The following is a 12,598-nucleotide window of genomic DNA, read 5'->3' as shown; positions in this document are numbered from 1 at the left end:
ACTCAGTGAGCGCACGAGCAGGTCGAGGGAGCGCGAGTCAAGTGCAGCTTTCAGCAGGTGCCGCCCCGCGTGAGCCGGCTAGGACGAGATGAAAGACACCGCTGCACACCCGCCGACTCTCTCTCCTCTCTCCCCCCCACCCCCCCCTCCCCGCTTCCCCGCGCGCTCGGTGAGGTAGATTTGTAGTGACAGCAGCGGGTGCATTCGCCAGTCATTCCCCATAAAAGGTTCCGTCTGATCAAAGCCCCGCTGAGGCTGGGAGAGGCAGGGAGGCGGCCCGCTATGTCGGCGTGTCGGTGTGTGTCTGCGTGTCTCCGGTGTCTCGCAGGGTTGAGGCGGTTTTGAAGCTTTAAAAACACAAAAAAAACGCTCTGTCTCTCTCTCCCCGCTATTTACATTCGAGCTCCGTTTTGCCTTGGCAGTAAAACATTGGTTTTATTTCCCCCGCCTGTAGCCCGTGTGACAGCCTCGGCTGCATTAATCAACTCTTCCCGCTCGGAGTCAAGGATTTCTTAAACTGGAAGAATTAAATCTTTAAATACATTTTAAACGGAAGTGTCTTACTGAAGTTATGTTAACAAGCCCCCCCAACCTGGTGTGTGTGTGTGTGTGTGTGTGTGTGTGTGTGTGTGAGTGAGAGAGAGAGAGAGCACATCCCCCGCTGAGCGCTGAGGGGTTCGTACACACCAAAGCAGAAAAGAGGCAATGTGTTGATACACATTTACGCATCCGCGTATTTCCGCGTCAATTACACAAACACTTTAGCGGGTGTAAAAGTTCGCCTTTTCCCCCCCACAATATGAACACCAAATATCAAGAAGACACCACTGCAAGCGGAACTTTTAAGTAACTGTATTCCCACATTTTTTTTAATATTCACGCAGTTTTTAAAATCACCAGGAAGCACGCACGAGCACGTCCCTCTTTACCTCCTCATTAACATCAGTCGTCCCGTCACAAGCAGACAGCATTATTCACCATCAATTAAGCACGCGGGAATCCAAAGTCAGTCTACTGCTGACACATCTTGGTGAGGAGGCCGGGATGCAAATGCACAAAAAAAATATTTTGGCAATGCAAATTTTTTTTTAAATCAGCTAAAGACAGTAGACTGTATACCCCCCCCCCCCTCCCGAAATTCATTGTTGTTGTTATCTGAAGCACAAAGCTTTCCATACATTGATCTTTTTCCTTGCGATAGTCTCAGTCCCTGCTGAATTAAACATGGCCCATCAACATCACTTGAAGTTGTTGTCCGTGCATCAATCAGAGCAGAGTTTAAAGAAGCGTCGAGACAATGCAATAGTCTGCTACTCAGACACTGAGTCGCTGTGGTGTTTTTACACCAAGAATTTAGGCTTGGCTTGATTACTGGAAACTACATGTGAAGGCCAAAAATCTAAGTATCTACATTGGGGTAAGGTCTAAACCCGTCTATTTATGCAAAATGGTATTATTTACAATAAAGCCCTATCTTATACTATCATGAGCACACAAAGTTCTGCCGCAGTTAAAACAGATTTGGTTATTTCACATGACAGATTTCTTTGTTCTTCTCACTGGTTTAATGTAGGCGGGGCTCATTTAGGGAATAAAAAGTGTTGACACTTGCGAGGTTGTTAACTAATATTGCCAAATCTCATCAAACCATGTTTTTATGGGCTTCAAAGTATTTTGTTTTCACATCAGAAGATTAGAAATGATTATCTCATGTAATCTGCCAATCATTTCCTGATGAGTTGTTTTCGTCTATAAATTGCAAGTAAATAATGAAAAACGCCCATCACAATAACGTCATTCTCTATAATAATAGAAAGCCCAGATGTGAATAAAACAATTATCAGATTTTTACAAGAGGCAAGAAAGAACAGCAGACCCAGAAATGAGCGTCAGTGTGTTTATCACCACACCCTTTAATTCCAACAGTTCGTAAGAAAAAAAAAAAATATTACAGCGTATATAAACATTAGGATCACTGTAGCTCTTCTGAGTGCTTAAACTTTGCTATGTTACATTCGACTCAGTGACAACGCTGACATTATGAACCTCACAGTCCATAAACTCGTACGCAACTTTTCTCGACAACATTCTGCTATAATTTAACAGCCTCTCAGCAAAAGTTGAATTTACACAAGATTCCTAGAAAACACATTTGCATACTGTATCCAACTCTTCTGTGATGAAGGCAAAGTGGCGCTAGTATGTACACTCTGTTGTCTGGATGTTAGTGTATGTGTGTGTGTGTGTGTATCTGTCAGGATGAACCTGAGTATCAGGTGGTGTTTTATTGTGGGTAGGCCTCGATCACCATGGCATGACCCTAACACAAAACACAAGAATATACACTTGTCAGGAAAAACAAACGGAATTGGAAATATCATTTTGATCAATATCTGAGTTTCCCCATGTACAAAATGTTAAGATCCGAGTTGGTGGTACCATCAAGCACTATGAAACTAAATTAAACTGACAGTGAAAAAACACTTACCTGTCCTCCAGCAGCACAAGCCGCCACCAGTCCGTACTGTCCTCCCTCCTTCTGCAGCCGGTGAGCCACTGTGGTCACCAGCCTGCAGCCGGTGGCCCCGAACGGATGACCCAAAGACAGAGAGCCTCCCCACAGGTTGAACTTCTCCATGGGAGGAGCTCCCACCTACACACACACACACACAAACACACACACAAATGCAAAATACATGTGGTTAGGACTGATATTTACACAAGCATTTGTGTAAAATCCAAATTCAGTATCCAGAGAGGTGGGGCTATAAACTGACACTGACTGCCAAGGTTAAAAGGTCAGGTAAATAATAATAAACTGCTTCTCTATTTGAAGACTTAAATCAGGATTTCCTTACAAATGTCTTTGCATTTATCTCTGGACCGAATTCATGACATTTTAAGAGTTAGTTGCCTAATATGAATCTGTACTTTCTAAAAACATTATGTACAGTATGTAAAACTAAGCAAAACATCTAATATCTAATTGTTGTTCATTGAGTGTTCTTATATATTTATTTAATCTTTATTTAGCCAGGATAATCCCATTGAGATTTTTAATCTCATTTTCAAAAGGGTCCTGGCCAAAATGGCGGCGTAAAAGTTTCACCACATCTTCTAGGAAAAAAGGTATTTATAAGTTGAGACTGGTTCAATGGACTTATTATTTACAGTAACAATCTAACATACATCGTCAGCTGTCTTCTTTGACCTTTTTGTTTTAATTGGTGTGAAATCAAACCAAACTTGCAAAAAGTATTAAAAAAAATGTATAGTACTTTGTTTTTTGGGTTACAGTACAACCAAATCAAAATAGGATTACATGAAAAAGGATAGGACCAAATACTGATAAAAATATCATCATATGACATAATGTCCATCTGTATGTGACATATATGGCCAGCAGCTATCTTTACCTTCGATTTCTTGCCCAAGTACGTCTGTCCAAACCAATCAGAGTCCATAGCCTTCAGATTTGCCATTATCTGGCCCTGGAAAACACACAAATACATCCACAGCGTTACCACAGTTAATATACACATCGCTATATACTGATTCAAAAGTGTATGGATATGAAGTAGACCACTCAAATTGTGCTCCAACATTGAGAGATTCAATGTTTTGAGAGATTCTAGTTTTTTGTCCCCCTCCAAAATCAGTTAACTTACTGCGAAGGCCTCGTGGAACTCGAAGACGTCAATGTCGCTCATGGTCAAGCCGGCCCGGTCCAGGACCTTTGGTGTACCGTACGTTGGCCTGCAAGAGTTAAACGGGGCACAGAGTCACACTGTTGGTCCTCAAAAGAATTAAACTTGTCTTTGCCAACAGACACAAATGTAAAGTAGGTTAAAACACACACAAGGTTAGCCATCACAAGTGGTATGAGAATCGCTTGTTTTGCAAATGTTAAAAGTTAAAATAATTTGTGAATAAAATAAGTGAGTTGACATCTCTCCTCGACTGTACGACACTGATGGACTCACCCCAGAAGCAGCTGATCTTTGGGGTCCTGGGACACGTAGACAAAGTCTCTGCCAGGATGCAAACACAATACGATCAGCACATCTGGAAAGAGCATCGTCGGGGAAAATGAGGCTACGCTAACAAAACAGAGAGGGTGCAGATACCTGAGGTACGCTTTCGGCTTGTAACCCATAGCCAAAGCCTTCTCTTCAGACATCACAAGCACAGCAGAGGCCCCGTCAGTCTGAGGACACAAGCAGCTCATTTAATGTGAGGGCCGTTTATGAGTCGTGACGACGCTCACACTTGTGGGCGAAGGCAGTTGAAAGGGAAACATGGGAGATAAATGATCACGGGTGTCTGTGCGTACCAGGAAGGAGGAGTTGGCGGCGGTGACCGTGCCGTGAGGTTTGATGAAGGCGGCCTTTAGTTTGCCCATTTGCTCCATGGAGGATGGGCGGATGCCGTTGTCCTTTGAAACAATATCACGACCTGGCGAAGACAAAAACACACAGTCGTTATGTAAATCATAAAAAAATTATAATTTAAAAACACAAAAAAAACCCACAATGCTTTATAATTAAACTGCATTGAATTTGTTTAAAATGTAAGTAAAGAAACTTAATATAGTTATAAAATCATGAAGATACTTGGCCTGTATTGGGTGCACTGTACTGTAACTGGCTGCTGGTGCTAATTTGACAACATCATATTTACCAGATATGTCTGACTGGATAACCAACGTTCTGCATTGGAAATATGGGATCCAGATAAATGTAAAACTTGGCAGCAGTACATTTCTTGCACAACCTCACTTCACATCAGAGATAATGTGTTCTGTACATATGAATGCAATAAGATTCAAGTCTGTTACAAGTTAATGAATTACAAGAATACGACCTACTACATTTAAGTACACAACCATCTAGAAAAAAAATGTGCTTACCTGGCACTTTAAAGGAGATGACATCCTGCAGCAGGCCGGCGTCCTGGGCCTTCTTGGCCAGACTGTGTGATCGCACAGCGAACTCATCCTGCTCCACTCTGGTGACCCCAAATGCAGCAGCCAGACGATCGGCACTGTGGCCCATCGTTTCAGCCGTGGAGAACTCCGCCACAGCAGGAAGCTGCACACACACACACACACACACACACACACACACACACACACACACACACACACACACACACACACACACACACACACACACGTTACAGGAGGAATACACAATAATGTCTAACTTGGGCAATGATTTAGGACCATATGTATTGAAGTGGCCGAACAGTTGTACTAACGTCTGTATGTAGTCAACAACTGACTGTCAAATCAAATATTGAAAGTGCAATTGAATATTATCTCAACAATATTTATTGTCAGTTTTCAAATTCATTGAACTGGATGAATTATAATTAATTATCAAATCCATGAATTTAAATAAATTAAAATATGGACTGGATTAAAAAATAAAATACATAACAGAAAGCTTTTAAAAATTTTAGAAAGATGAACTGAATTGACCTGCTGCTTTAAATTCAGTTCATTCAGGTGTGAAGTCGCAAAAAGCCACAATATTATATTCTAATCTTCTAAAAAGAGAAATGTGTGTGCAGGGACTTCATCTGTGGTTATTGAAAACACTTGTTTCAGCTCTATTCTCTATTCCTCTCAGTCATAAATAAGTTATAGTATAGCATGTTGAATAAAATCATAGTATATTATGTAAAAAAAAAAAAAAAAGTCATAGGATAGTACCTTGAAGAAAATTTGTACAAAAGTCACAGTACAGTATGTTGAATGAAGTCATAAATAAGTCACAGTATAGTACATTGTAAAAAGGGGTAAAATGCAAATTGGGTAATCTTTTCTTCCAATCAGAGCAGTGCAACGTGCCACGCAAACAAAAAGTAACTTATTATTTGTCTTAATAATAACCATTATCCATTTAAGACTTTAAAACAGTTTTAAAGTCTTAAATCCATCAATTGACTAATTCCCAAACTCAGGTGCAGGTGAGATTTGGGTGTGGCTATAGTTACCATACAATACACAGGATGCAATATATTATCATTTGAATATGAATTTGCAAACATAGACAGCTTAACAATGTTAAAAGGATAATTTGTGGAGTTACTTGCAACAGCTTAAACGTTTGCTGTGACTGCAATGTCAATATTGTCAAAAGTTTTTTGTAATATACAGTGTTATTTCATTACTGCTAAAGGGTCATAATGTGTGGAGTTTTGTGAAAACTGTGCCATGGAAAACATGGTGGACTGGCAAATAGTGAATTCATAACAGGAGACATTATCTGTCCTTGAGAACAGAATAGAATAGAATGCTGGATGGAACATGTGTTCCATGACACAAATAAATTAGAATGTTGACTTGTCATCTTATGTATGAAGCCAGATGGCTTGTGGAAATTAACCACAGTATCTTCAACCACTCAACACCCAGGTAGTAGCCCTGGCTTCTCGGAGACAACGCTGACGGTGAGTGTTTGAACCGAGGGGAAGACTCAGTCGCTCTCTTGAGCCCTGCGTGGTGACAGGAGTCGCTGTGGGGGCGAGCCACAGGCTGCCGTCAGCAGAGCTAATAATGGTCGGCCAGTCTTCAGTGCTACCAGGGGGCAGCAAGTCTGCGTGCCAGTCTGCCTCGGAGCTCACTTCAGGCTTCCGGTGCATCCGATGTAGGATGTTGTGGTAAGATACTCGCACCAAACTCCTTTGACTTTGACCACCTTTCGTAATTTGGCTCAGGATGTTTGGTGCCACCATAATGATTTTAGGATTAGCAAATCCCTCCTTGAATATCAAATTGTTAACGTTGATTATTTACTTTGAGTTAAGTAAAACTTAGAGAACTTTGCTTATAGGAGTGATATTTTGAAATATAGTATTCATAATCATACAGTTGTAAATTAATTAACTATGTAACATTTTGGGATTTACTCTAACTTCCTACATTAGGACAGTCTTTTCATGCTCTCATTCACTCACAAATCTCTTGGTGTGAAGGTCTATCGTCTGGCTAACTGGCTGATGAACTTGCAAGCTTTTCAACCCATTACAGTCGGGTGTTGCCCTATCACGTTAGCAGATTCACGCTCACTGTGTTGAACTGTTTAGGGAGTATTCTGCAGCATATTTTAAGAACTGCATTGTGGGAAGACAACAAAGTCACCCAGGTAGGTAGTAGCCCTGGCTTCTCGGAGCCAATGCTGACGGTGAGCGTTCGAACTGTGGGGGAAGACTCAGTCGCGCTCTTGAGCCCTGAGCGTGTGCGGGGCGAGCCACAGGCTGCCGTCAGCAGAGTGTAACGATGAGTCGACCGGTCTTCAGTGCTACCTGGGGGCAGGAAGTCTGCGTGCCAGTGTGCCTCAGAGCTCACTCCAGGCTTCCGGTGTGTCCGATGTAGGATGCTGTGGTAAGATACTCGCACCAAACTCCTGTCGTGTAAACCAGTAGCATATCTGACCCGGAACTCATATCTTAAAGAGCTTATAGTACCATACTACCCTACTAGAGAGCTGCGCTCCCTAAATTCAGGGTTACTTGTGGTTCCTAAAAAGTAGGATGGGAGTTAGAGCCTTCAGTTATCAAGCTCCTGTTTTGTGGAACAAGCTTCCCGTTTCACTGGAGTTAACTTTTTTTTCTTCTCTTTTGTTAAATCTATTTCACATCATAACTGTCTCAGTCAACTTTATAATAAGCAATCTCTACACATCTTAACATCTTGCCCTCAGTTCAGACTGGAGTGGGTATGTTTGCTCAAAAGATGTATGTTTGGTCTCGTAGTAGCGTTTCACATTGGCGCTTTTAATAATGGCCACGGTATCTGAACATATGAGACAGAGTGGTTTTATAGCGCCAGCAGGAAGAATGAACAAATAAGAGTCAGTCTATTCTTTGTTAAAAGCTTTGTTTTCGCGGTCCACTTTTCTCTTTTTAGAGCACGCCATGTGAAACTGCTTCTCCTACTTACTTCTCCCACTTCTCTCTCTCCCGTCTCTGTGTGCAAATCTCACTCGGCTCAAGATGCGTTTCAGAATACAGATATTCGATTGGCTGAGTAGCGTCACGTGAGATGATTTACAATGCATGTAATTGGTCGGTGTGTTTCCTGGACAGTTGACCGAGTGCCGTAAAGGCTAGAAAAGCTGCGCAGGTTAAAATAGAAGCGCTCCACCAAAAAAGGTATAATCCTCAATTATCAGTTATACGTCCGGGTCCGGATAGGACATCGTCTGGGTCCGGATCCGCCTATTAGTGACCCCTGCTATAGTGTATGTTATAGGTCAAAGAGAATAAATTAAGCAAAATGAAAGAGGTGCTGGATTTGAAGTGAATATATACCTCTGGGGAGAGATGTGCCATCCGGATGCTGCCAATCAGACTCAGCCTCTGGCCGAGGGTCTTGGCCTTGTTGAGGGACAGCATGGTCTTCCTCATCTTGCGGCTATGACGGATGGGAACATCAGACATGAACTCCACCCCTCCTGCAACAACGGAGTCACACTGGCCTGCAGCAATCAGACCAACGGCTGGAGAGAAGGAGGGCGGAGAGACAAACAAAGTCAAACAAAGCAAAAAACATGTACATTCTTTTTTTTTGTCCCTAGCGTTCTTAAGTAGTTTCCTCAGAGTGGATAAAAGCCCATAATATACAGTATATAGCACATGTCAAATGGAAGAGGCTTGGAGCGGACATTTCTTTCCTAGACCTACCTGAGGTCATTGCCTGATTGGAGGAGATGCAGGCCATGGTGACGGTGTGAGCTGGGATCTTGTCAGAGAAGCCTGCACCCAGTGCTGCCTGAAATCACAGTTAAAAAAAAAATAAATGGAGGCTTAAAGAGAGTACATAAAACACATGCAAGGCATGTGAAGCTGCAGATACTCTGTGATAATACCTCTCTTGCCACATTGCTGGTTTTGACCTCCTGGATGACTGTTCCATAGATGATGTAGTCTACAGCGTCTTTGGGTAATCCCGTCCTCTGCAGCAGACCCCTAGGAAAATCAAAATGGAACATTTTCAAACCGCAGTAGCACTAAAAAAAAAATGGAGATACATAAAGATTCTGAGAATTTGAGAAACAGGCTTGCGACAAGACAGAATGAAGGTAGGAAAAAAAAAAAGAAGGCATAAACATTTTACCTTTTATTGTGTTAATAAAAACTCTGATGGCGAAGATGTTAGCATTATGACATTCATATAAATAACACAACATAAGGACACACTTACTGCAGAGCTGCTCTGGCCAAGTCATGAGGCATTAGGTCCGCATATCTGTAAACAGAAACCAGAAGGTTTTACCTTCATGCTGAGATAAAAAAAGTAAAAGTCATTAGACTATAGGTTTTCCTTCTTCCTGAAGTTATGGTGAAGAGACTCCAGCTAGTGAACTTGGCCATGAGAAGAAAGCAAAGACGTACGTGGTCCCAGACAGCAGGAAAGGGGTTCGAACTCCTTCCACCAGAACTATGTTCTTCACACCAGGCCGAGCCAGCGTCTTCTTGCTCTTTGTCTGAACTGAAAGGAAAGTCAGACTGGCAGAGTTAGACTCTGATAGATATGAGCTGACCTGAGGAATCAGTTGGAGTATCATCTCTTTTTTTTGATTCCTCCTAGAGAGGATAGCTTTAGGTTCTGTCCAGGTAAATAAACAAATCAATAAGGCTTTACAATGTTCAGCTCATTATTGAAACAGTGTGATGTCCACAAGACTATAATGTGGATTAGCATGTGAATGTAGAAGATATCATTAAGAGTAAAGACTTACCCTGAGCGTGAAGCTGGGCCGTCGTGCTGAGAGAGCGCGCCCCTGAGACACCTACACAGGAAAACATTCCTCATCCTCAATCATATCATTTTAGATACTTCACCAAATTGACCGACGTACATTGGAATATGTTAATCTGTGAAACAAACAACTTTATACAAAACGTACCCAACCGCACCGCCCAGGAAGGGCTGACAGAGGAGCTCCGCATTGTGTTTAGCAACATGGAAGCCATTATGTTCTGCGGAAAAAGAAACGGTAATTGTTAGTAAAAAGTTTTAAACAGGATGATGATAAACAAAACAAAGTGCATGGCCTTGCAAAACATTCATAACATTTTGCTTTATTGTAATACTTTCTGTTTTAATTGTATTGTTTTTCTCAGGCAGAAAGTGAACATTAAAACCTTCATGAAGAAAGGATTGATTGCAGGACTTTTCTATTAGACGGTTTAGCTAGGTGTGCTTAATGAACTGAGAAACGAGTATAAATGTTCCTACATGTTGAGTGTACGAGAGAGGGCATCCCTACTGGAGAGTGACATAACCGCACTACAAAGCCTCTCACTTAATACTCACATCTAACTCTGGAGGCAAAAGGTCACCTGGCTGACTTGATAGTCTGAATCACACCGGACATTATAAACAGTCTTCCCACCATGTTTGCAGTGTTGAGAGAATAACAGCAAGTGAAGAGAGACTAGTGCTACCAGAAACATCAAAAGTATTGATATATAAATAAATAAATAAATATTTGAAATGGCTTCACATCCTCATTGACCAATGTGTACCAGACCAGTACCAGATGTGCTGTCTGCTCTCTGACAGCGATTTGACTGACACACACACACACACACACACACACACACACACACACACACACACACAGTTATGCATCTATACTGTTCAAGGTATTGTATCGGAGTTAGAAATTCCAGTACCGTGACAATCTATCTAAAAATGTGGAAATGCAAATTCTTACTCAGTGGTGGAATGTAACTATGTACATTTACTCAAGTACTGTACTTAAGTATTTCTATTTTATGCTACTTTATACTTCTACTCCACTATATTTTGAAATGAAATATCGCATTTGTTACCGCACTACATGTATTTGACTTGTATAGTTAATTTGTACGTAAATTAAAAAAACACAGTACGATATGTTTTATGCTGTACAATATGATGCAGTACTATACTACCAATAAACACAGTAGAAGCAAATACAATTGGCTCAACTTTGAAAAACTGCAACATTAAAATGCTGCCACATGTATTCGTTAGTGATGAAAACTTTTACTTAACATTCTCAGGACCTTTATTTGTATGTGAATATTCTTAGACTAAGGAATTTCTAAACTTCTTCCACCACTGAACTTACCCCGCTAACTATAAACCTGAAGACCTTTCGCGGTTTGTGAAGAGGCTCTTCTCTGTTCCGCAGTTACCCATATTAAATATCAATGGGGGTTCAATGTTATACAGATTAAAACTTAAAGAAGAGCTCCAAGAGCTAGAGTGTATATAATATACATAGAACATGTGTCTTGTTCTGTGTTTTATTACGTGATTACAGTATTACAATGTGACATACAGCAGTTGACGGTCACACAGTCACTCCTACTCTGGCTGTGAACCTTCACCTAGATTCCTCTCCTAGCGAATGACAGAGACAGAAATGCAGGATCACGGGAATCAAACAGGATCAGAACTGTCTGCTGTAGATTAGGTATCGGAAGAAACATTTATACCAAACAAAAAAACACATTACTGACACGATCTAATCAGCAAAACGATGAAGCTGGAAGCAAAATCCAAGCTAGTAAAGCTACTTGTTAGCCTGACGTTAACGGTTTCATTCAGTCGTGATCTATTCCGCTAAGCTTGAGGTGAAGAAACGCATTGGTTAAGTTTGCACCATGTCTTTTCTCTTCCTAATTGTAATATCAATAGTGATAGCTGTATGAAAGCGTACCTGTATTTGAGATATGTCTTTGACGGCACCACTTCTCTGTCAGACGATGGGACAGCCTCAGCGCCGGACTACGCTTTCAAGGACCCACCAGTGTGTTAGCAGACCAAGATAATGCCTGAAATAAAAAACACTATCAACAAACGAATAGTCACGTACCTACTTCTGTTTAAGAGCTATGTTGATTGTACATCATAATACCATCATCATCATTCATTTAGCTTTTCTCAACTGAAAGATAGCAATTTGAGTACAAACAACAACATTTTATGCTACGGCAATATTTCAGCGCGTTTTGAGGTCCTTATGTTGCTATCGACACTCAACGCTTGATACTCATGACTGCGTAATCCACTTAATTCAGACGTTAACAGGTGAGAAAGAGGACTTAATTAGCATGTAATGGTCAGTGGAGGAAGAATTGCTCAGATATTTTACTGTAGCATTACTACAGACTCTGTTACAAGTCATGCATTACAAATATTACTTAAGTGAACATACAAAAGTATTAGCATAAAAATATACTTGAAGTTCAAAAAATATAACTTCTCGTGCAGAATTACCTATTTCAGAATATTACCTATTTCAGAATATTGTGTATTATTGTTATTAATGTTATTGATGTATAAATATGTGCATCACTTTATTGTTGCAGCTGGTAAAGGTGGAGCTTATTTGAATTACTTTATCTTTTGTTGGATAACGTAACTAATACATATATCATAATATAAATTTGGAAAGCAACCAAAGCTATCAAATACATGTAGTGGAGTAAAATGTGCAATATTCACTCCAATAAGTGGTCTAAAAGTATACAATGGAAAAAAACAAGTAAAGAATAGTTGGTTACATTCCACCACATTTGCTTAAACAATTAG

At 40.8% G+C, this 12,598-nt stretch overlaps 1 protein-coding gene across 1 annotated transcript; it reads right to left on the bottom strand.

Annotated features, from left to right (window-relative positions):
• Positions 1-1,883: 1,883 nt before the first annotated feature.
• Positions 1,884-11,808, bottom strand: hadhb (hydroxyacyl-CoA dehydrogenase trifunctional multienzyme complex subunit beta). The gene is made up of 16 exons (XM_068708447.1): positions 11,724-11,808; positions 9,918-9,990; positions 9,750-9,800; positions 9,403-9,499; positions 9,212-9,256; positions 8,877-8,976; positions 8,692-8,779; positions 8,320-8,507; positions 4,910-5,090; positions 4,334-4,455; positions 4,128-4,207; positions 3,984-4,031; positions 3,669-3,756; positions 3,417-3,491; positions 2,489-2,653; positions 1,884-2,320 (listed from the first exon to the last, which is right to left on the bottom strand). Exons 2-16 carry the CDS (start codon positions 9,982-9,984, stop codon positions 2,285-2,287), a joined length of 1,431 nt encoding a protein of 476 aa, XP_068564548.1. The 5' UTR covers positions 9,985-9,990; positions 11,724-11,808; the 3' UTR covers positions 1,884-2,284.
• Between the last annotated feature and the right edge of the window lie 790 nt (positions 11,809-12,598).

The sequence above is a fragment of the Cebidichthys violaceus genome, unplaced genomic scaffold (assembly GCF_023349555.1).
Source record: "Cebidichthys violaceus isolate CVI_PGR_0920_01 unplaced genomic scaffold, fCebVio1.0.p SCAF_14, whole genome shotgun sequence".
Classification (NCBI taxonomy): domain Eukaryota; kingdom Metazoa; phylum Chordata; class Actinopteri; order Perciformes; family Stichaeidae; genus Cebidichthys; species Cebidichthys violaceus.
The sequence above is the reverse complement of the archived record's forward strand: the minus strand, read 5'-3'. Positions and strand labels throughout refer to the sequence as shown.

What these genes read in the sequence shown, in the direction of transcription:
- hadhb (XM_068708447.1), bottom strand. Translation starts at nt 9,984, where the DNA reads ATGGCTTCCATGTTGCTAAACACAATGCGGAGCTCCTCTGTCAGCCCT. An exon ending in GGCCCAGCTTCACGCTCAGG is followed by an intron (nt 9,500 to 9,749) that starts GTAAGTCTTTAC and finishes CTTTCCTTTCAG; the next exon opens with TTCAGACAAAGAGCAAGAAG. An exon ending in TTGGCCAGAGCAGCTCTGCA is followed by an intron (nt 8,977 to 9,211) that starts GTAAGTGTGTCC and finishes TGATTTTCCTAG; the next exon opens with GGGTCTGCTGCAGAGGACGG.